Here is a 25,141-nt window from a genome sequence, read left to right as displayed (position 1 = left end):
TATTTTAGTCTCTAATGTTAGAAAAGGTGTTTGTTCACCACTGCACAAAGGAGTGGTATTTCATCAAAAAAACACTTTCGAAGAGTTTTTTCCTCAATTTACCACGACTAACATATTCAGAACATATTAAATAATTCTGATACCCCAAAATTGTTTTTAAAAGACAGAGCCTCCAGAAATTAACTTTAGAAGGCAGTATAAACATTGAGTTAGAGGCTGTGTCTGCAAGACATGAAGACGACTTATTAGGCTTAGTGAAAAATATCAGAATGAGCAGCTTGGCATTTTGCAGATAAACAAATGGTTGAGTGAGCAGATTTTCATTTTTCAGCTGGTCTTCTGGCATCATCTGGGCATAGCGTTATTCCTACTGACTGATAATAATCTGCTCTCATACTGAGTAAAACAATGTGACTTAGATGATTGAGCAAATGATTGAAAATCAAGAACTCACTGCTCTAATCTTATTCTGCCAGTGATATGTTCTTTGACCTTCGGCAAAGAATTTCATTTCAGTTTCCTTATCTAGAAAATGAAAATAATGATCTTATCTATACACTCCCACAGGGGTAGTTTGAGTGTCATTATTCACAAAGGATGATAGATATTTCTAAATGTCCAATTGTGAGTACTGTATTAGAATATCAGTATTATCAAATAGCATTGTCAACAAAAGAGAGCCACTTCCACAGTAAAATTTTCCACTCTTTGCACAATAATGACTACATAACATAGTGGCTACCAAACACATTAAGTAAAGAAACTGCTATAAATTCGTGTGAGAGAACTCCTACACATGTAAACCCCTGTTTATTTGGCTTCTCTTTAGTAGGTTGGTTTGTACTTTTTGAAACTATTATGCTCATGATAACACCTACTATGCCATTGCTTCAGAACTTATGTCAAGATAGTTCTACACCAGTAAGTAAATAATTTTTGAGTCATTACACTGAATCCCCCATTAAAACAGAAGTGAAAGTCGTGAAAGTGCAAGTCGCTCAGTCTTGTCAACTCTTTGTGACCCCCTGGACTATACAGTCCATGGAATTCTCCAGGCCAGAATACTGGTGTAGGTAGCCTTTCCCTTCTCCAGGGGATCTTCCCAACCCAGGGATGGAACCTAGGTATCCTGCATTGCGGGCAGATTCTTTACCAGCTGAGCCACAAGGGAAGCCTAAGAATACTGGAGTGGGTAGCCTATCCTTTCTCCCCCGGATCTTCCCGACCCAGGAATCGAACTGGGGTCTCCTGCATTGCAGGAGGATTCTTTACCAGCTGAGCTATCAGGGAAGCTCCCATTAAAAGAGAATCCAAACAAACATCCATTTTGCACTGTATTTTGTTCTACAGCAAACAGAGTAGAATTCCAGTACGAGTAGTTTTGGAAGAACAAAGTATTGATACAGCTATCTAAAAATATTAAAGTGGCATCATGTAGAAGACGTGTTCTTTTTTGGTGAAAAAAAAAATCCACCAAAACCAAAGAGAACAAACGGATTTGACTCTTTTCATGCATAAAACTCGACTACTGTGTTGGTCCCCAAGGTCACCTGCCTCCCTGCAAGGCATATTCAGTGAGCTGCGAACATCAGTCAGTAAGTCTGACTACTAAACTGGTAGGTTAAGTGAAGACTCTTTAAGAGAATATCTATATTAGGTGACTCAAACGACTTAACTAAAATAAGCTATTTGAAGGGTGGGGCATGGGAGGGAGGTTCAAGAGGCATGGGACATATGTATACTTATGGTTGAGTCACGTCGTTAAGTGGCAGAAACCAAAACAACATTATAAACCAATTATACTCCAGTTAAGAATTTTTTGAGAAAAGCTATTTGAGGATACATCTGGCAGCTCTCGTGTCCTGAGGTCTTCCAGCATTGTTACTGGTCCAGGAAACCCGTTGACGTACGTTTTAGTCAAAGACAATATAAACAATTATACTTACAGGCAAAAATCAACTGCCTCTTCCATATTATATAGCATAGAAATCCATGAGCTTGAATCACATGTCTGTCCAAATACTTAGAATATTTTTGAGAAAACCACTGGTCTTATCCTCAAGACCTATATGGTCTAATTCCTTACAAAGGCAGGCCAATCCCTGTCAAAGCTGGCTCTTAAATTTTCAGAACAAAATAATCAATTTTGTTGTTTATACCTATAATATCATACAAAGATGAGCATCACTTTAATTAATACATAATTATAGCAATCGATATTTTGTCATAATTTAATTTAAAAACATTACCACAGTTTTACACGAAAAAAGCATTCGCAGCCTCTGATATTGCACAGAGCTAGAGACATGATGCTAAAGCTGAAACTCTAATACTTAGGCCACCTGATGCGAAGAAATGACTCATTGAAAAAGACCCCGATGCTAGGAAAGATTGAAGGTGGGAGGAGAAGGGGACGACAGAGGATGAGATGGTTGGATGGCATCACCAACTCGATGGACATGAGTTTGAGTAAACTCAAACTTTGAGTAAGCTCAACATCGCCTGTTGGCGATAGACAGGCGTGCTGCAGTCCATGGGGTCGCAGAGTCAGACACGACTGAGTGACTGGACTGAACTGAACTGACATTGCACAGAAAGTCTCTGGGAATCAATTTGACTGTTTATTCCTCTCAGGACTCTAACTTCTCACTTAGTATTACATGGGCAATAAATCACCAGGAATTTACATCCATGGATTATATTATCTCAGTTTCCTACTGATAATTTTTCACTGGGTTAAGATTTAATGTGACACGAAAGCCAGTGCTTCTACTTTTCAAAACTTACCCTAAGGAAATAATTCAAGTATTTACATGTATTTATTTAGTTATATCTCTGCTTTGTTCCAGAAAGCTCCAAAAGCTTGCATAAATCATCAAAATAGAATAAAATTTAAGGGAAGTGGATGAAGGAAATAGGACAAAAAGGAAAGAAAAGGATGATGACTCCAGAAACGAGGCTGGTATACTGTATGTAAGGTATTCTTTAGATTTCCATTCCATTCATGTTTGCTAGATATGCACCGAAGATTTGGCTCTCTGCATTTTTGACAGCTCACAGCCATGAGGGAAAATCATTCAGTTACCTGATTCCCTGAAGAAAATATTAATAAATTCTTATTCAAAAAAACACATGATTTCTGGTACTGAAATGAGAGAAATTTCTCACATGAGTCCTCATAAAGAAAAACACAGAAAATGTAATAAGCAATATCACCATCAACATTCTTAAGAGTAAATACATCAACACATTGCAAAGGGCTGGTTATTAGACTGCCACTAAGGTGAGCCAGTTTCCAACTTGAAATTCAATGAGAGCATTGTATGGGAAACTAACCACTGTTCATCATCCAAAACAGGGAAAGCAATAAGTGTAAGGATATTTATGCAACATTTTTATAGCATGAAATGACTGGTAAATTGCAGTAAATCTTAAAATTGAGAATTAAAAATAAAATCATAAAAATTGTGTAGTAACAAGAAAAATATATCATGTGTTCAGTGTAATAAGTGGGGTAAAAAATTAAGAGTATAATTACAAACATGAGGATACATTTGGCTGCTGCTATGTCCTGGGGTCCTTTCCTGCTGAAGAAACCCAGCTGAGGTTCTTGTGAAAACCATAATTGCATGAGGGCTGAGATGATTTAATTTGCCAACAGGATAATAGTTGTGCTAGATTGGCAGATTTGTGAATATTTTACTCATTCTGTTTTTTCAAACCAACTGTAATAAAAGTATAGTGAATTTAAAATAAAAGCATATACATAATGCTTCCCACTTTATAGAGAGGCAACATAATTAACCACCTGAGACAATGTCCACACACATTATTCAAGACTGTCTATTAAGATACTTGATATTCTTTATATAAAGACCTCTATGAACTCATTTCTCTTTGAACTTGACACTTAAAATCATAATGCATCTCTTCTCACATCACCCAGTGAGAAGCACAATATGGTTCCATTTCTGCCTTAACTGCAAGAGAACCCCAAGCTAAACTGATTTCTAAATTGTGATAATTATCTCCCATTAGAGGCTCAGCAAGATCTATTTCTCTGTTCTTTTTCATTGATTTGTCTTTTTTACTGTTTAGCTGTATTTTACGGGTTTTTTTTTTTAATGTTTGCTTATTTTTTTATGTTTAGCTCTGTTTCAGCAATGTAAGCCAACTTGAAAGCTTTTGTAGAAGTAAACACATTCACAAATGAAATGATATACAATCAAATAAAACGGCATATCTGCCAAACATAAGAAAGAATTTCTAATTAAATGAATTGCCCAACACTGGGACAGGCTGGTTCTCTGGGGTTTCTGGGAGGTTTAATGCTCCACTTAGAAAGTTAAAATTGTAAGGGATTTCTTGGGAAAAGCAATATTACTCTAGACAGCTTTTGCAAATTCTACTAGTCTATCAAAAAAAGGAAAACGTGATACGTGAATGGCAAGAAACTTTACATATGACTGAGTCTAAATCCCTCTTTTACTGATGAACCTAGAGTTTCAAAATCAACTGCTAGTAGTTTGCAGGGCTGGAATCCATGTCTAGTCATCTAGGGTGCCCTGTTAATGACAGTAGAAATAGGAGAAACCTTTAACAATTATTTCCTGTTTCCTGTTTTGTTTCTCTTTTTTTCAAGAAATTGACTGATTTCTTAGGAGAATGTTTGAGGACTTTTAGAATACCACCTTTATCTTCCCTATCAAACTCACCCCAAACTCTCAGGAAGCCTTCTCTGTGATGGAGAACTCAAGCCCTGAATCCCTGTTCTCCTTCTTTGCACCCCATCTCAGTGAGTAGTAGACACGTTAAACAGAATGAACATGAAAGTCATGGAGAAATGTAATGAAAGATAATTGAAATACTTTGAAATGAATTTTTACCTCCTTGGGAAAATACAAAGGACCTTCTCATGTATTAACTAATTGATTTTCATAGCAGAATACTGTCTCCTTCCATTTTTCATTGTTTTCACATATGCAAGACAACTTTTGGTCATTTGCTCATTATTCCTTCACATTTCCAAAAGCAGAGAGCTCTCATTCTCCATACCCAATGAGGACCCTTGATATAAGATGTGTTCCTGCTGTTTAGTTCAGACAAGTATTAGGTGAAGTGTACACAGGTCTGTTCAGATTTGGCTTCATTTGTCATAGCTGGTGGCGAACACAGCTCTGGTCATGTTCAAGTAAACATGTCACATAAAGACAAGCCATCTCCTAGTCATAGGCTGCTTTTGGAAGGCTGGCCAACCATCTTCCTAATGCCTGTGACTAGTTCAGGTATAAATCAGGTGAACAACCATGGATACTCACCATGATTCATCACTATCCCCAGAAAAAGAGTTCAAAGTACATGTTTCAGTGCAAGGGGGGCGTCAACACCTCCATCTTCCTGTGCAAAAGGTAGTACTCTTTACGCACAAACATAAAACCAACTGGATTTTTATTGAGCACCCGCCTTAAGCAAGCACTGTGCTAAGTGCCTTTTTATGTCATATTTTATTTAATTTTCATACCAACCCTAAGGGATGTGGATATTTCTTCATTGTTTTACAGAGCAGAAAACAAAGTAGAGGGAGATTAAGTAAATTTCCCCTGGATACAAAGCAGGTAAATTTTCATTCTATGAGTTGAAACCAGGCAACAAAATGCTGAATCCCATAGCACACACTTAATCCCTCCACCAACTGTCTCCTTCTATTGCCAAACAGCAAGTATTTTTAAGCTACCCTCACAAGTCACTGCTCACAGCTCAGGGAGCAAGTAGGCTTATGGGTACTATTTAATCCCAAGATTAGGATAATGCTACAGAGAAGGTCTATTTCTGCAACTGACACCTTTTAAGGGAAACACAGGTTGAACATTCTTCCATCCAATGCTGTGATTCCACTTTTCTTATTTACTCGTTCTGAGTCTTCTCTGCCTACATCTTCTCCTTCTATATTGGTTCTGACCTGGACCACCACCTCAGCTCTCACAACTATCTTTGATAACACTGCAGACACGCGGCTTCAGCTGACTGTACTAGAGGTGCGATGACCCCCCAGTCTCTCTCTCCAGTGCACCTTCCTGACCCCTGCGGCACCTCAGATGTACCAAGTCACAACTTTAATTCCCATGATCTTATTCCCCAGTTTCCTCCCCACTTGAATATTCTCTCTCAGCGAATAGCATTGCCATCCTGAAACCCAGACAGCAAAGCTAGAGATTCAAGGATCACCCCTGATTCCTCTGTCTTCCTGATTTCTCATCTCCAACTGAGCATTATATCCTATCTATTTGTACTCCCCGTCACCATCACCCTATGGCGTGTCCCCTCAGTTTCTCTCTTCTGGGCCGCTGCTTTCCCTGTCTCCAACATCTCTGTCTATCTTCCACAGTCACCAGAGTCACCTTCTAAAACCCAGATCTGAATTTATGATTCTCCTTTTTAAAGCTCTTCAAGTGTGCCCCATTGCCTAATGGTCATACACCTTAATGGAATTCTCTTCTGCACCCTACCCTCAAGGTTTAAACACTTATTGGTAGTTTCTGGAAGACACCATGATGTTTCCTGTTTCTGTGCATTTGCACAAACTATTTACTCCAACTAGAATGTTGTTCTATTTATATATTAGAGACAAGTTCATTTTTCAAGCTCCAGCTCAGGCTCTCCTCCTCGATTAAGCCTCCAGACCTGAGCAAGCAGTGACTCACTTGGTCCTTCATATCCCACTGTTAATAGACTTCTGCTGTTGAATTCATTCCACAGTGCTGCTCCTGCGTATTTACACTGGCCTTCTCCTACTGGCTTTTGAGCCCTTTGATAGCATTTAATTAGAGGCGCTAGTGGTAAAGAACTCGCCTGCCAGTGCAAGAGAAGTAAGAGACATGGGTTCAATCCTTGGGTCAGGATGATCCCCTGGAGAAGGAAATGGCAACCCACTTCAGTATTCTTGCCTGGAGAATTCCACGGACAGAGGAGCCTCGTGGGCTACAGTCCATAGAGTTGCAAAGAGTTGGATACGACTAAGCAACTGAGCATACACACATACACACAATTATGTGAGACATGAGGCCAGTGAATCAATCATTCTTTCTTGGCTTCTAATAGGTGCAGCATCCTTCCCCATCACTTTGACTTAGGATGTGGGTGTGTAACTTGCTATGGAGTGGGGGCAAACAACATATGGCACATCCCAGGAAAAGTTGTAAAGAGTTTGAATAGCAGGTCTCCTCCCACCTTGCCCCTTCAACCTTCTGCTCTCCACCAGGAGAGTGCCATAGCTGGGTCAGTGGCTACTACTTTGACCTAAGTCCCAGAACGAAAGCTATATGGAAATAAACCTAGGCTTTCTATCTGGGACAGAATCTAACCAAGTGTGACCAATCAACGTGTCACAGGAGTAAACCACTGAGATTCAGGATCAACATCTGATTGATCCAGGATATTTTAAAGAAAGCAATGTGACTTCTGAACAAGATTTAAAAGCTGCCCAAAGATCCAATTTTGGAACTAGCTATGCTCAGATCTTGGAGAAGGCAGTGGCACCCCACTCCAGTACTCTTGCCTGCAAAATCCCATGGATGGAGGAGCCTGGTGCTGCAGTCCCTGGGGTCGCTGCAAGTTGGACAAGACTGAGCGGCTTCGCTTTCACTTTCCACTTTCATCATTGGAGAAGGAAATGGCAACCCACTCCAGCGTTCTTGCCTGGAGAATCCCAGGGACGGGGCAGCCTGGTGGGCTGCCGTCTATGGGGTCGCAGAGTCAGACACGACTGAAGTAACTTAGCAGCAGCATGCTCAGATCTAGTTAGGTTACCTTTGATGAGCAACTTACTCTGTCTTGTCTCCAATTCCATCAATTACAAAATAAGTGTCTTGAAAGTCCTTTCCAGTTCAGATTCTCTAATGTCTAGCATTCTAACAAGGAAATAAACATAGTCATCATAACATTCGAATGAGGTAGAGAAAAATTATGACTGCTACTTTCCAGAAGAGAAAACTGGGACACAAACTTAAACATTTATATAAAATCTGAAAATTCTGAAGACTCATCGTTATGACAAAGGCACCTGCAGGAAAAGACAATGGGCTGCATGTGGAGTATAGTGCTTGACGCTTAGGATTCTGCCCTGTCTACTGGGCAACCCTCCCACCCAATAGCAGCTTCATTAAAGTATCCAACCCTCATTTTTTGCAACCTAAATTACCAAAATAAATATAGCAAAGTGCTGAAGTTACAGCACAAATTTCAAAGAGAAAAGAACAAAGCCAATGTCTTCTTCCTGCCATCCCAGACAGCAATGACCATATTGACAGTTTCAGAGTCCCATCATTAAGCCATGACACTAAGCTAGGATCATGGTACAAGCTCTCCAAAGGCTTAGGTTTGAATTTTAATGACAATAACATATATTTACATTGCCAGCTTAGTGCCAGGCAGTGTTCTAAGCACTTCTCATGCATTAACTGGTCTAACTCGTCTAATCCAAATACCACCAGGAGGTAGATACTATCTTTAATCTCCATTTTACTAAAGAGGGCTTCCCTGGTGGCTCACACAGGAAAGAGTCTGCCTGCAAGGCTGGAGACCCTGGTTCGATCCCTGGGTTGGAAAGATCCCCCAAAGAAGGAAATGGCAACCCACTCCAGTATTCCTGCCTGGAGAATCCCTTGGACAGAGGAGGTCCATGGTGTCATAAAGAGTTGGACACAACTGAGCAACTAACTCTTTCTTGCTTGCTAAGGAGGAACCTGAGGCACACAGAGGCTGAGTGATTTGCCCAAAGCCACATTGCTACTAAGAGAAAAAAGCCAAACCCATGCAACCATGCTGCTGAGTTTATTACTATTGACGGGAGAATCCAACTGTCACTCTGATGACCTCATTGTCCCAACCTAGATAACCTCAGAATAAAATTCTGCTTCCAGATTTCTCTCAAATTTCCAGTGTAAGGAAGCAATCCCCATTTCTACTCCAATCCATCACTATTCAATACAGAAAATCAAAATGTTTTCCCTGATTTCAACTATTCGCTTAGTCTTGTAAAAACCACAGTTAACACAACAAATAAGTAGATACCTTTCCTATAAAAGTGTGTCTTTTCTATTTAGTTGGTATTTCCCCTCCACTGCCAACTAGAAGGTACACTTCATGAGGGCAGGGACTGTCAGGTTTACCATTGTAGCCCAGCCTTCTGAATACCAACTGCACATAGTAGGCATTAAATAAGTATTTGATGAATGAATGAATAAATCACAAGTTCTTTAAGGCTTGGATCATCATTTTGTTCAGGATTATACACATAAAAGATATAAAGAAAATGATGCTTACTAAAAGTACATGAAAATAGAAATATAATTTTTGCTTCTTTCCTTTTATGGTTTTTCCTCCATATTTTACTTCTGGAAAAAGATTTCTGCAAGTGAAAAGGAGATAGCTGTGAAAGAGGATTTAAGGAAGGCCCCTGACCCACTGAAACAAATAGGAAAATAAATTTAGTCTCTGCCATGGCTAGACTTTTAAGACAACAGAATACTTTCTTAATTTGTAGTTCCCTTGCCAAAGCATCTAATAACCTGAGGCAAAGCATGTTTCTAAGATGCATTAGAAATGATTTCATGATTGATGCAATGCTGACAAATAGTTATAAAGTAGCTAATATACATGTATCATTTGAAATATATAGTTTAAAAATTAGAGCTACTCATTTATTAAATTGGATTGTGTATATTTCATTTACTTTGTATATCATGAACACATCTTATGTAACTATCAGGACAGGGAAAATAGATAACCTGAATCATTAAGAAAATACAAAGCTTGGTCAATTTTTTGAAATTAATAAAATTATTGCCAGTTGGATGTGGTTTTATTTATAGCACAAGATGCTAGAGATATTTTAAAATTAGAAACTTCTTTTCAACTAAAAATCAGATATTCTTCCCCTTTCTATAAATTAATGAGTCGTGGAAACAGAAAATCTAAACCAAAAAAACCTCTATTGTTTCCATAACGGCATGCTATTTCTTGACATGCCACTAGAGGGAGCACATGCTTGACTGAAAGCCCTGCTTGGCGGCAGTTGCGAAGAGGGGGGACCAGAAGATAGAAGTCAGCCTAGTATTTTGGTTTTAAAATAAAGGTACACATATAGCATTCAGCATTGTAGACAACATCCATGTTTGTGTAAACATCGTGTGAAATATTCTTGTTAGGCTTAATGTTACAATTTTGTTTTGTTTTGTTTTTTCAATAACATGTTTTCTCCACTTAGTGTAACAAAAAGAAACTGGACACTTTATTTAAGAATCAGGTAACCTTGAAATATAAACATTTATTTAGTTATTATTTCCCTGAGATATAAACTAAACTAACTTTCTCAAGGCTGGTGGTAAGGAGGAGGAATTGGAAGGCCTGTGAGTCTCTGACTTTCCTTTCCAAAGTCAAGATATCTTAGTTTCCTGTTCAATCAAAAACTCAGCACAATGCCTCAAACGTTCTTCCTTATCTATGCCTCCTTTGTATTCCCCTGCTCAACTCTTGTCCTAATCCTTCCCCCTTTTCCCCAGTTGGAAAGCATCAAGTTCATATATTATCAAAGCCCAAGATCCAGAAAGAACTGGTTTGACACCTCAGGTCTGGCAATGTCCTACTATCCAAAAATATAATAATCCATATTGAATTTGGATGCCTGGAGACAAAAGTTTTTTGCCTGTGTATCGTGTGTGTGTGTGTGTGTGTGTGTGTGTGTGTGTGTATACAGACATAAACATAGATATATGTACTACATAATAAAATGTTAATTTTACTTTATAGAGTAAAACATCTGAAATATAATTTATCAGTAGTAATGTTAAGAAAAGGCAGGCATAATATGATTACTTACCAAAAAACACCACTTGCTATTATGGGCAGTGATATTTGCAATTAAGTTGAACACAACTAAATTATGACTTTAATTAAAAGGCATTTTCTAAGATAGCACCAACATGTTTAAAATTTAATACATTTTATGTGAGATACTGGAATTGTTAACATAGAATTTTCTTTCTGCACCGTTTGCACTTTTTAAAAAGCAAAACATCTCTAACCAATATCAAAATGCTCCCTAATCCATAGACATTTCATTGCATAATAAATTGAAGGAGCACTTTTTTCCCAACCAATTATTACTTGCCCTTCCTTGGGATATACGATTGTATTTATATCCATGGCTAATAGTAATAGAATTCCTGACATTCTCTTGTGGCCACTATGTCCACATTAATTTTAAATGAAAACTAAATGGAGGCTGGGGGGACTGATAATGAAACACACAGCCTTTGGCCATTGGTCAGCATCCGATTAGAATGAGTCAGCAGGTCTTAGAAAGTTTGGGAGCGATAGTGGTATCTCAGCGGTTAGTGAAAGGTGGGTTTGGGTCTGAATTCTGGGCCAGGCAGAGAGATACAGGGCCACAGTGCCAATGACATCCTTCTCCAATTCTGTCTTCCCTACAAGTCTTATTACCTGAAAACAACTAATTTGTTAAGGTGAGAAGCTGTCTTTTTTCTAAAAGAAGTCTGAAACACAGCACACAGTATTATTTGTGATCTTACATGGTCCAGACCTCTGAGGTTTAACAAAGCGACAATGGCCTTGCTTATCTTTGCTGCTGGTAGACGACAGGGTAAATACATGAGTGTTTGAGCATCTACCATCTTTACAAACTGTTCTAGAAACCATGGAGATAGAGAAGAAGCATGAAATAGAAGCAATAAAAGTATGTTGCTTCGGCTCAAGGAGTGTATCACCTAGTTTGAAAAGCACGTTTTTACCTACACTGAAAGAGTAACTCATAAATGTAAATGAGTCTTTGAATATGTAAGTTCAACATGAAGGATACACACAAGGTCAACATGAAAGGGTACACTTCTTCCCTGACGAAGCTGCTGCTGTTCGCATTGTTTTTTGAATTGCCTTCAGAATGAATTTAGAAGGCATGCAGATATATTTACCAAGTTATAAGTCCATGGTATAACTCAGGTTAATCAGCCATATGATTCAGAAATTTCTTTCAGTGATTCTGGCCACTTCCAAGTATTGAAGCTGCCCTTAATGAACATATTAACATATTAAATTGCCCCAGCTATGGCCTTTCACATAAAGTGATATCCTTTCTGTAAAGGCAGTTCTGCTATTTGTGTGATACTTCAGTTCTAAAAATTCTAGTATATTTATTTTAAAAATTAAATTATGTTGCTGCAGAGACCTACCTTATATTCTCAAGAGTAGATAGCAGGCTTCAAAGCAATCACAAAGTACTATTATAAAAGTGTTGCACATTCCATGGGACCTATGTGTTCAATGTAATGGAGATGTATCACAGTGAGTTCTCAGTTCAGCAGACACAAGTTAAAAAATAGATATGCCCTCCTGCAATTGCTTCAAACACCTCTGAACTAATTTCCTTTGGTTCCCTCTCCTCTCTCCAAGCATGTCTTCGCATGGACTTCATCATGGCTCAGGTGACTAGTTTCCCCCAATCACAGTTACCATAGATTATCCATTCTCCCTTATTTTATCTCATTTCTGATCAGCCACCAATTCCTGTCAGCTTTATCTTTTAAATATTTCTCACCTCCATGCCCTATCCTCTATTTGCTAAACCTCTGCCCTGATTCAAGCCATCACTGACAGAGACAAACAGGACTCTCTAGCAAAAAGCCCCAGGAGCTCCTTCTAAACTGCATGATACTGGGCCCACTGGGCCTGTCCCCCCACAACCCGCTTTGAGCAGTAAGAAGGGCTGCACCTGAATTCTATTATACTTCTGACAGGTCCTATGGTTTCCTTTTCCACAAAAGAGGAGCTACAATTTCCCACAGTGCCAAAGCCCAGAGGAGCTGGGCTTTCCAAACCACCCTGCAAACAGCTGATATCCAAAATCAGGCTAAGAGGCTTGTGCAAGTTTCCTGATGAGAGGGACTGGCTGTGGGGAAAACTGGGTCTTGCTCTAGTGGGCAGGGTCATGCTCAGTAAACCTTTAATCCAATTTGCTGATGGGTGGGCCTGTGCTCCCTCCCTGTTAGGTGTTTGGCTTGAGGCGACCCATTCCCAGAAAGGCAAACCAGTCCTGGAGCCCATGGGCTGTATGGCAGAGCTAAAGAGGACTTATGCCAACATGCGCCTCCCAGGACTGCTGCTGCTGCCGGTGCCCGTGTCCGCACAGCAGACCACGGCCAACGCACCCCTCCGAAGGAGACCCTCAAGCACTGGCAGGCAGGTCTGGCTCAGTCTCCTTTCCCCAGGCTCCGGGTGCACACAAGGTTTCGTCTGTGCCCTCCACGAGTCTCTGTTTCCCCAAGTCCCATGGAAGTTCTGTAATCAAATCCCACTGTTCTTCAAAGTCAGATTCCCTGGGGACTCCCAGTCCCTTTGCCAGATCCTCAGGCTGGGAAGTCTGATGTGGGGCCTAGAACATTTGCAACAGTGTGAGAAATTCTTTGGTACTATTGTTCTTCCTGTTTGTGGGTCGCCCACCTGGCGGGTGATTTTAATGTGATTGTACCCTCCTACCATCTCATTGCTGCTTCTCCTATGTCCTTGGACATGGAGTATCTTTTTTGGTGGGTTCCAACGTCCTCCTGTTGATGGATGTTGCCGCTAGTTGCAGTTTTAGTGTGCTCACAGGAGAAGATGAGTGAAAAAGCTGGCTTAAAACTCAACATTTAAAAAACTAAGATCACGGCACCCAGTCCCATCACTTCATAGCAAATTGATGGGAAAACGTAGAAACAGTGATAGGTTTTATTTTCTTGGGCTCCAAAATCACTGCTGATGGTGACTGCAATTATGAAATTAAGACACTTGCTCCTTGGAAAAAAAACTGTAAAAAATCTAAAAAGCATATTAAAGACCAGAGATATCACTTTGCCAACAAACGTCCATATAGTCAAAGCTGTTGTTTTTCCTGTAGTCATGTATGGATGTGAGAGTTGGACCATAAAGAAGGCTGAGCACTGAAGAATTGATGCTTTCAAACTGTGGTGCTGGAGAAGACTCTTGAGAGTCCTTTGGACAGCAAGGAGATCAATCCAGTCAATCCTAAAGGAAATCAACCCTGAATATTCTTTGGAAGGACTTATTCTGAAGCTGACACTCCAATATTTTGGCCACACGCAAAGAACAGACCTTATTGGAAGAAACCCTGATGCTGGGAAAGACTGAGGGCAGGAGAAGAAGGGGGAGACAGAGGATGAGATGGTTGGATGGCATCACCAATGCAATTGACATGAGTTTGAGCAAACTCCAGGAGTGAAGGACAGGGAAGCCTGGTGTGTTGCAATCCATGGGGTCACAAAGAGTCAGACATGGCCTAGCGACTGAACAACAACAACAAACTCAGACTGCTCTCGAGCGCCCTAAGGCCACTCCTGCACTTGCCCCATAAAAAAAGGAGAGTAACAAAGGGGCCGTGCGGCTTCTGGGGACAAGCAAAGCATCAGTGCAGCTGGCTAACTGTAGGTTCCCAGGCCCCACTCCATGGAATGCTGACTGACTGCTGTCTCACACCTGTGATTTCAGACAGCAGCGATGATGCTTCTGTGTTTACCTGTCATTTCTCCTCAGAGTGAGTGAAGTCGCTCAGTTGTGTCCAACTTTTTGCTACCCCATGACCTGTATAACCCACCAGGCTCCTCCGTCCATGGGATTTTCCAGGCAAGAATACTAGAGTGGGTTGCCATTTCCTTCTCCAGGGGATCTTCCCGATCCAGGGATCAAAGCCCAGTCTCCTGCACTGCAGGCAGACTCTTTACCATTTGAGCCACCAGGGAAGCCCTGCTCCCCAGACCATCACCTATAAATTGTTCACCTGTTCTGCTTTCCACATTGCCACCAACATTTAGCCCAAGGCACTTTCTACCTAACACCTCCTTCTATATTTGAACCTAGAGAAAAAGGTCCACATTTCTCACGCTGGTATACAAGGCCCTGAACAGTTCAGCTCCAACTTTTCAGGCTCATTTTTGGCCATTCCTGCTCTCCTCCATCACTGCTTTACACACACACACACACACACACACACACACACCCCTGCACTATCCTTCCCCCTTTCCACCCTCCATTCCACATAACACTGGACATATCACAACCCTGTGCGTTGGCCTTGCCAGAAATAATCACTGTCACCCCGCTACCTTGTGAGGCAAACTGAACACAAATGCGGCCTCCTCTGGGAAGCCTTCCGAATGCCCTCTCCTAGACTTGGCCCCTGCCCTCTCTCATCTCACAACAGGAGGGTTATAACCCTCCTGAGACAGTGCCCTGCTCTTCCTGATGCCCTTGATTTAACAAAGGCCTGGCACAGAGTAGGCACTCAAACGTTTGTTCCAGAAATAGTATTAAAAAATGATATCAGCTATTAGATGTATCAACCTGAATATTGCTGATGAACCCTTTTGTCTCATGTCCTCAGGGTGGTCATTTCTCGACTATCTTCAGTCTAGTATCACCTGCTTTTGAAAGGGTTTCACTGAGGATGAATCTGGAACTCCCTCTCCTCCTCTAGAGATTTTTCCATGCAGTTATCTAAAGTAAAATCACTATGTGCAATGCAGTGTTTTTTCTGAAAAACTCAACTGAAAGTCATTTTTCAGCCTTCAAGATGTATTTTTCTGAAAGTGTACCTTAAACAATAATATAAATGCTTATGGGACACCAAACATTGAATTAATATTAATGGCAATAACAATGATCATTTCCTTTAGAGTAATTGAAGTCAAGAAATAGCCGAACCAGTTGACATGAAGCCAGAATTTTACATTTTTCATCAGAAAAACAACTCTCTACCAATGACAAATAACAGTAAGGCCACTAAAACTACCTGTCATGCATCTAATGAAGACAGATTCTCCGGCTACCACATATAATATGTAACATCCAAAAGCACTGCTCTAATCCACAGCTAATTAGTGTCATGCCATTATGAGAGGTGTCACGGCCCCAACTCTCTCCCCAGATCAGCGCAGACCTCACAAGAGCTGACAGCCGTGCAAGGATCACAACAAGCCAATTAGCACCCACCCCAACCTTGGGCTGCTGCTTCTCAGCGCCTGCCCCAGCATCAATAAATCACGCTTCCTCGTGAAGCTCTTCTCTGACAGCTACGAACCGTTGCTGCTGGAGGAATAAAGACAATACTTCGAAGGAAAACTCATGTGGGAAAGACAGAGATAGAAAAGGGATATTATTTGCCTTCCTTTAGTGGCACAACTGTCAGCAAAATTGAAGACCATCAATTCAGACTGATTAGGAGACAACTGCACTAAGAAATAAATTCATGACTGATATACCTGAAGATCGTTAGTGGTAATCAAAGTCAGCAATTGGCTTGTTCGGTCATTTGTTTGTTTGAATGTAGATATATCAAAGACCCGTTTTCCCCATTTTTCTCCTGTATCACCCTCCTTCTGGCTAATGAGAAAATTTCCCTTTCAGCAGAACATAAAGGTCTGCATTTATTTGCCCCCCAGTGAATACACAGCAATCAGATAATTTGTTTGCAAGACTCTAAATGGCTTGACTTCATTGAAAAGGAATCTATAATGATATGCTGGTCTCCAAGTAGAGCCTACAAAGCTTCCTAAATCCATAGGCAAGCGCTAGAGTATTCTCAGCACATAACAGCCAATATCCTTGTAATTTTATTCTAAGCCTATAAAGCTGTTTTGTTCCATAATATTCTACTTATAAAGTGTTCAGAACAGTCACTGTAGCCTGGGAATTATTTAAAGACATGACTCAAGTAATCCTACTTTTCCTGGGTTTTTCTCATGGAAATATTCTTCTTCTAGATTTTTAATGCTAGGATCTAAAACATTTAATCTAGCTTTTGACTGATGACTACCTAATATATAAGCACCTGTAATGCTTAAAGATAACTCTGAGGTTCCCTACACTTCTTGTCTTCTAAGATATTATTAAGTAAACACATACTTGACCCTTAGCCAGAAAACTACATTTGACCAAATGTTACATGTCATGGGTTAATTAAGCACATTGGCATTCAGGATTTCAATTCATTTTCTATTTACCAGGCAAATACAAATGAAATGTAAAACAAAAAAAAAGTATTATGGCAAGATCAATTCTGACAAGTTTTGACTCTGCTTCTTGCTTATCATTTCTCTAGAAGGATAGACTAGTAGATAATGCAAAAGTGTGAAAACACAGGCAGATCCATATAGTTTTCATTTCATACCTAGAAAGTATGTATTTGAAACTATTTACAGATACTTCTAACCATAGAAAATTTTTTTTGCTAATTTTTATATTACTAGAGCGGTTCAGTACACTTATTGTTGATACTATTCTGAAGATAAATAAGGCAAACTTAAAATTAACATGTCCATGTTCACACAGAAGAACATGACTACAGACTCTCAAATCCATACTTAAATCACACAGACAATTCCCATACCTGAAAGGGCGAAACTGCCTTTCTGACTTTCACTTTCTCTGATTAGAAAAGCTCCCGTCTGGTTTTCTGAATATAATAGCTGTTTTTCAGCATCTGTTCTCTTGATTGCTCCAAAGAACCACCTAAAAAGAGAGATATAAATTTTAATTAACCAATCAACATTTGTTTTTTTTAAGGAGGAAGAAGTTTGTCAAGAAAGTATTTCAATATCACAGAGACTTGATACTCTTCAGTGAAACTATAACAGGTACAAATGGTAGCTTTCGATACTTGACATGGTTCTTCTGGATGTCTTCAATCCTCATCAAGAGTCTTTAATACATTACAAAATAGGAATTTGGGTGATGTCTGTTATGACAACCCTTCTCACACATGCATTCTCTCTGAGAAATCCTGTATTCACTTTCTGTCAAATGCAAAGCTTCCATCCAAGGTGGGATTACCACCACATAGTTAAGTTTGCCATGCTCCATGATTCAAAATTGCTCATCATCACCATCAGACTGTCCACTAACTCTCCTAACACCAGGTGTTAGGAGGCAAACATTCCAATCCAGGGATTCATATATTTCATATCAAACTGTGAACAGTCAAAAATGTAGTTCTCTGAGCTTTTTTTCTTCTGCTTCTTCTTTTTATTATTCCTTTTTGCAGCACACAGGCTTAGCTGTCCATAGCATGTGGGATATAGGATTTTAGTTCCCCAACCAGGGATCAAACCTATGCCCCCTGATTATAAGGCAAGATTCTTAACCACTGGACCACCAGGGAAGTCCCTCTCTAGGCTTTAATTTCCACCTTTCCCCATATCCATTGCTGTCAACTCCTCCAGTAATGTAAGATGATTTTGCATGTTTAGAAGGAAGTTTTCATCCATGGAGTGAATGAGTGAAAGTCACTCAGTCATTTCTGACCGTTTGCAACCCATGGACTATAGAGTCCATGGAGTCCTCCAGGCCAGAATACTGGAGTGGGTAGCCTTTCCCTTCTCCAGGGGATCTTCCCAACTCAGGGATTGAACCCAGGTCTCCCACATTGCAGCTAGATTCTTTACCAGCTGAGCCACAAGAGAAGCCCAAGAATACTGGAGTGGGTAGCCTATCCCTTCTCCAGCAGATCTTCTCCATCCAGGAATTGAACTGGGGTCTGCTGCATTGCAGGTGGATTCTTTACCAACTGAGCTATAAAGGAAGCCCCTTCATCTGTGGAAAGATTATATGGAAAAGATACTTCTGCCTGAGTAGTATCTTCTCAGTGTCCCCTTCACTTCTTATCTTTACCCTCTTATCCAAAAAATTCCAGAACTACAAGAGTCAATAAAGGTGAATATGATCAAATCCAACAAAGAGTTATGGATATTAATATCACAGCCAGTTTAAAACTGGCTATGTCAAGTAAGTAGACACCAATATGATAAAGAGGAAACTGAGATAGCCAGATTTTCATGAATAAACTTTCACTATGGGGTCATAATTTTGATCTTTATCATTAAAGATTTTAGGTAAAACATTTATCTTTCCAGGTTATCATCTTTTAAAATATAAGCACTGAAAAGGAAATGTAGGCTTGAGGGAAAAGATTCAGGCTGAGTGAGGAACTGCAGGCTGGGAGAGGCCCTCAAAATTGGCTCCAGTTATTTGAAGAGGGCACAGGTATCAGGGAGTATGAGGGCACTAAGGTGATATAATTGAAAGAAGAAGTGGAAGAAGTTGGGAAAAAAGGACATTAAAATATAATTACCTCCTGACAAAAGTAAGATGTTTGTTTACCATTTTCCTAATTATCAAATTTCAAATTATATAATATTAACTGTATTAGCCAGGAAATGCCAGATTATGTTAGAGCAATGAACAACTCCAAAAATCTCAGTGGTTTAGAGACACCAGAGATTTATTTTGTACTCAGCTGCATGTACACAGAAGCTCATCTGTGCTACATCCATCTCTATGTCTACCAAAGAATTTCCACCTCCATGCTTCCATGACTGGCCAGGAAGGCAGGATTGGAAACTGTGGCAAATCACAGGCTGGCTTCTGGAGCTTCTATTTAAAGCTTCTGCTCAAGAATGAGCCTATGGACAAAAATGATCAGATCAGATCAGTCGCTCAGTCGTGTCCGACTCTTTGCGACCCCATGAATCGCAGCACGCCAGGCCTCCCTGTCCATCACCAGCTCCCGGAGTTCACTCAGACTCATGTCCATCGAGTCAGTGATGCCATCCAGCCATCTCATCCTCTGTCGTCCCCTTCTCCTCCTGCCCCCAATCCCTCCCAGCATCAGGGTCTTTTCCAATGAGTCACCTCTTCGCATGAGGTGGCCAAAGTACTGGAGTTTCAGCTTTAGCATCATTCCTTCCAAAGAAATCCCAGGGCTGTATGTTCATGCCTAAATGCAAAGAGAAAATACAATCCTACTATTTCCTCGAAGGCAGAAAACTTGGAAACACTGGGTGGACTACACTAATGACTACCACACTGATTCAATAACAGGAACCAAATTAATATCCATAGACTATTGTTTGCCCAACTGAAATTATAAAAGGCTTGGAAATGTTCCAACCTAGACAGCATATTAAAAAGCAGAGACATTACTTTGCCAAGAAATGTCCATCTAGTCAAGGCTATGGTTTTTCCAGTGGTCACATATGGATCTGAGAGTTGGACTGAATATTCATTGGAAGGACTGATGCTGAAACTCCAATACTTTGACCACCTGATGCTAAGAACTGACTCATTTGAAAAGACCCCCATGCTGGGAAAGATTGAAGGCAGGAGAAGAAGGGGACGACAGAGGATTAGATGGTTGGATGGCATTCCCGACTCGATGGACATGGGTTTGGGTAAACTCCGGAAGTTGGTGATGGACAGGGAAGACTGGCATGCTGCAGTCTCTGGGATCTCAAAGAGTCGGCCACAACTGAGTAACTGAACTGAACTGATTGGAAATGTTCTAAGGTGGGGATAGAATAAATTCATAGAAAAATAGAAATTTATTTTTTCCATCACTGCATAAATAAGTAAATAAAATAATGGAACATAATTAAAAACTCAAACAGAACCAAACATACAAATTAGTGATGAAAGTATAGATTAGTCAATAAATGATGCTGGTACCATTCATATTCCATATGAAAATATTAATTGATGCTACTTACAGCATACACAATAATTTTACATAGATTAAAGACCTATGATAAAAGGCAAACTTTAAAACATTCTGAGGATATTGGAGTAGGGAAGTTTTCCTCAACAATACAAAAAGAAAAGGAAGACATATAAGCTTTAAGGGGAAAGACTGATGACATTTATTGCATCACAATTAAAAACTAACACCACCAAGATTGCCATGAAATAAAATTTAAATATAAGCCACAGACCTGGAAAAGGTACTTGCACAGCATATAACCAAGAATAAGATTACTATTCAGATTATATAGAAATCTATATTCACTAAAAAGTAAATAAGACACAGTATATACTATGACAAAAATTGACATAGTATATACCTGATAGATGACAGAAAAACAAAAAACCTAATAACCAATAAAGAAAAAAAAAAAAAAAGGAAGGTAGTACAGCCTTTATCTATTGCCAATAATTATGAATATTAAGAATATTTAAATATAAAAATGAGAAGTGATTTCACTTTTCAGGCTGGACAAAATTTAAAACTTTCACATTCAGACAGTGGGGAAAATGTGAAACAAGAACCTTTATACAATACTAATACTAGTGGCAAGGTAATGGGTACAATTCATTCAGGGAGCATTTGGCAATACTTGGTAAAACTGAATATCTGTATACTACTTAACTTCCTTTCTAGGTTGTATACTCTATGTGCTCAAGGAAATATACCACAAAAACATTTACTAAAGAATTCTCACATTGAAAATTGGAAACAACCTAAATGTCCACTTCAGGGGAATTGATACATAAACTTAATTATGCATATAAAATAGATTACTATATGGGAGTTAAAGCAAATATATTGTTGAGGGACAAAAGGAAGTTCAAGAATGATCCATAACATTATAATGCCATTTATACAAAATTTAAGCAAACACATTAAAAAAAAAAACACATAGATTTTTATGGATAAATGCCTATTTAGTGAAAGCTAATGTTGAAAATTCTGAAAGAGATAGGAATACCAGACCACCCGACCTGCCTCTTGAGAAACCTGTATGGAGGTCAGGAAGCAACACTTAGAACTGGACATGGAACAACAGAACTGGTTCCAAATAGGAAAAGGAGTACGTCAAGGCTGTATATTGTCACCCTGCTTATTTAACTTATATGCAGAGTACATCATGAGAAATGCTGGGATAGAAGAAGCATAATCTGGAATCAAGATTGCCGAGAGAAATATCAGTAACCTCAGATATGCAGATGACACCACCCTTATGGCAGAAAGTGAAGAAGAATTAAAGAGCCTCTTGGGTGAAAGTGAAAGAGGAGAGTGAAAAAGTTGGCTTAAAGCTCAACATTCAGAAAACTAAGATTGTGGCATCCGGTCCCATCACTTCATGGGAAATAGATGGGGAAACAGTGGAAACAGTGACAGACTTTATTTTGGGGGGTTCCAAAGTCACTGCAGACGGTGACTGCAGCCGTGAAATTAAAAGACGTTTACCCCTTGAAAGGAAAGTTACAACCAAGCTAGACAGCATACTAAAAAGCAGAGACGTTACTTTGCCAGCAAAGGTCCATCTAGTCAAGGCTATGGTTTTTCCAGTGGTCATGTATGGATGGGAGAGTTGGACTATAAAGAAAGCTGAGTGCCGAAGAATTGATGCTTTTGAACTGAGGTGTTGAATAAGACTCTTGAGAGTCTTTTGGACTGCAAGGAGATCCAACCAGTCCATCCTAAAGGAGATCAGTCCTGTGTGTTCATTGGAAGGACTGATGTTGATGCTGAAACTCCAATATTTTGGCCACCTGATGCGAAGAGCTGACTCATTGGAAAAAGCCCTGATGCTGGGATAGATTGAAGACGGGAGAAGAAGGGGACGACAGAGGATGAGATGGTTGGATGGCATCACTGACTCAATGGACATGAGTCTGAGCAAGCTCTGAGAGTTGGCAATGGACAGGGAGGCCTGGCGTGCTGCAGTCCATGGTGTCACAAAGAGTCGGACAGGACTGAGTGACTGTTGAAGTGATAGTTAAAGTACTCAGGCAATTTCTTTTTAGACTCCATTTCCAACAATGGCAAAATTTCTTCAGACAAATATTTCAAGCAAAGAAGCAACATGGATCAAATATATTGATCAATCCCGTACATTTTCCTGATTTCTGGTGCATTAATTATCCAGCAACATTAAAATGTTTGGTCCAAATGTAAATATGTAAACCTCTATGAGAATTATAATTCATCTTATAGATTAAATTCTTAGAAGTACAACTATATCTCCTATATCTCATTTTTCTAAAGAATAAACACTCCATTATGTAAGTTTTACATGCAAACATTACATTTGTATTTTGGATAATCAAGTTTATAAAATGACATGTTTTCTCTGCCCAATATACATATAAGCAAACAGTTCTGTAAATCAAATGGTTAAAGATACGGTCATTTTACGACATTTGAAGAGAGGAACTTCTGTCTCACCCATTCTGGATTCTTGGACAATCACTTTACAAGGCAAATCACACCAGGGAAAAATTGATAATAACAATGAAATACATGAAACTATTAAGTTGGCATAAAAGTTTGTTCAGGTCTTCCCATAACATCTTGTGGAAAAAAACAAACAAACTTTTTGACCACCCCAATACTTAACTGGATGTATCAGCTCACTTAATATCTGGAATTTGACTTGGCTGAGCTACCATCAAGAAATGAAGAAAATAGGGCTTCCCTGTTGGGTCAAAAGAATTTGCCTTGCAATGCAAGGGATACCGGTTTGATCCGTGATCTGGAATGATCCCACATACATTGGAGCAACTAAGCCTGCACGCCACAGCTACTGAGCCTGTTCCCTAAAGGCCCGGGAACTGCACCTACTGTGCTCATGAGCCGCAGCTACTGAAGCCCATGCTCCCCAACAAGAGAAGCCAGTGCAATGAGAAACCACAACTAGAGAGAAGCCCCCACGCCTCACAGCTAGAGAAAGCCCCTGTGCAGCGATGAAGACCCACCGCAGCCAAAAAACAAATAAATATTTAAAAGAAGTGAAGAAAATGAATAAAAATAGTTTTCTGGATGCAGCGGCATTATAATGCCATCTTTCACACTCAAAGAGGATGCATCTGCTATAGACTGTGATCACTAGAGCGTATGCTGTTGTATGGATTAATGGGCAACTGATAGTGCAGTCCACCCTCTGCATATGTGAAAATTGTTCCTTAATTTGTGGTCCGAGCCTTGGGCACAACTGTCATCCTCCTCGGTTCTGCCTTCAGAGCCCTTGCTGGCCGCGTTCTGGAGGAGTACATCCACCGCAGCCATTTTCAGCGCTCTCTGTACGCTTTGGTTCTTATGTGCAGCAAACAGTGAATGCCAAGAAGAAATCAAGAAATCCTAAGAGGATATAAAACATCAAAGAAGAGTCTTATAGAGCTTGATCCTCAAAATGTGGGTCAGCATCACATGGAAACTTGGAAATTTGCATGCTTTACATCTTAGCTACTGAATCAGAAAGCCTGAAGGTGAGGCCCGGCATCCTGGGTTTTAATAACTTGTCCCCCAGTAAATCTGATGCACACCAAAGACTGAGAACTACTGAGGTACAGAAACAGTAAAGAGGTTAGAAATCTACATAAGACATCAGAGAATAAGTTAGATTTGGCACTTACATGTGAATAACTATCCAATAAAATGACACTACACACACACACATATACATTTTATTGATATTTAATGAAAATAACCTTTATTACTATGCTTTATCCACCATGAAAGAGACCTTGATTAAGACTAGCCAGAAAGAAGAGGAGCTTCGTAGTAACCTATAACCTTGGAGAAAAATGCTTCAATTAGATGAAAATGGAGGAAAAAATACAATACTTTTTTAGACAGAAGGAGTATGTAATTGAAATCTAAGATTTATTTTGCAAACATTTGAGTGTCTACTGTGTGTAAATTATATAGCCCTGAGATAGAAAGATCTGCAAGATATATTGCTAGATAAGAAAGGGTAAGATCTTCACAACCCAGATAATCATGATGGTGTGATCACTCACCTAGAGCCAGACATCCTGGAATGTGAAGTCAAGTGGGCCTTAGAAAGCATCACTATGGACAAAGCTAGTGGAGATGATGGAGTTCCAGTGGAGCTATTTAAAATCCTGAAAGATGATGCTGTGAAAGTGCTGCACTCAATATGCCAACAAATTTGGAAAACTCAGCAGTGGCCACAGGACTGGAAAAGGTCAGTTTTCATTCCAATCCCAAAAAAAGGCAATGCCAAAGAATGCTCAAAACCACACAATTGCACTCATCTCTCATGCTAGTAAAGTAATGCTCAAAATTCTCCAAGCCAGGCTTCAGCAATACGTGAATCGTGAACTTCCTGATGTTCAAGCTGGTTTTAAAAAGGCAGAGGAACTAGAGATCAAATTCCCAACATCTGCTGGATCATGGAAAAAGCAAGAGAGTTCCAGAAAAGCATCTATTTCTGCTTTATTGACTATGCCAAAGCCTTCGACTGTGTGGATCACAATAAACTGTGGAAAATTCTGAAAG

At 39.7% G+C, this 25,141-nt stretch overlaps 1 protein-coding gene across 3 annotated transcripts in view; it reads right to left on the bottom strand.

The window, feature by feature from the left end:
• The window catches only part of FRK (fyn related Src family tyrosine kinase), a 101,941-nt gene that overhangs the window by 22,087 nt on the left and 54,713 nt on the right, over positions 1-25,141 (bottom strand). For all 3 annotated transcript variants that reach the window (XR_015132746.1, XM_086317201.1, XM_086317202.1), the window contains exon 2: positions 17,453-17,574. Coding sequence is in view for 2 of the 3 variants with exons in the window: in XM_086317201.1 (XP_086173327.1) it covers positions 17,453-17,574 (122 nt within the window). In the remaining variant the exon portion in view is untranslated. The remainder of the gene's footprint in view (positions 1-17,452; positions 17,575-25,141) is intronic.

Source organism: Bos grunniens, chromosome 9 (genome assembly GCF_055505025.1).
Source record: "Bos grunniens cultivar Pamir isolate PY7600 chromosome 9, Bosgru_T2T1.0, whole genome shotgun sequence".
NCBI lineage: Eukaryota > Metazoa > Chordata > Mammalia > Artiodactyla > Bovidae > Bos > Bos grunniens.
The sequence above is the reverse complement of the archived record's forward strand: the minus strand, read 5'-3'. Positions and strand labels throughout refer to the sequence as shown.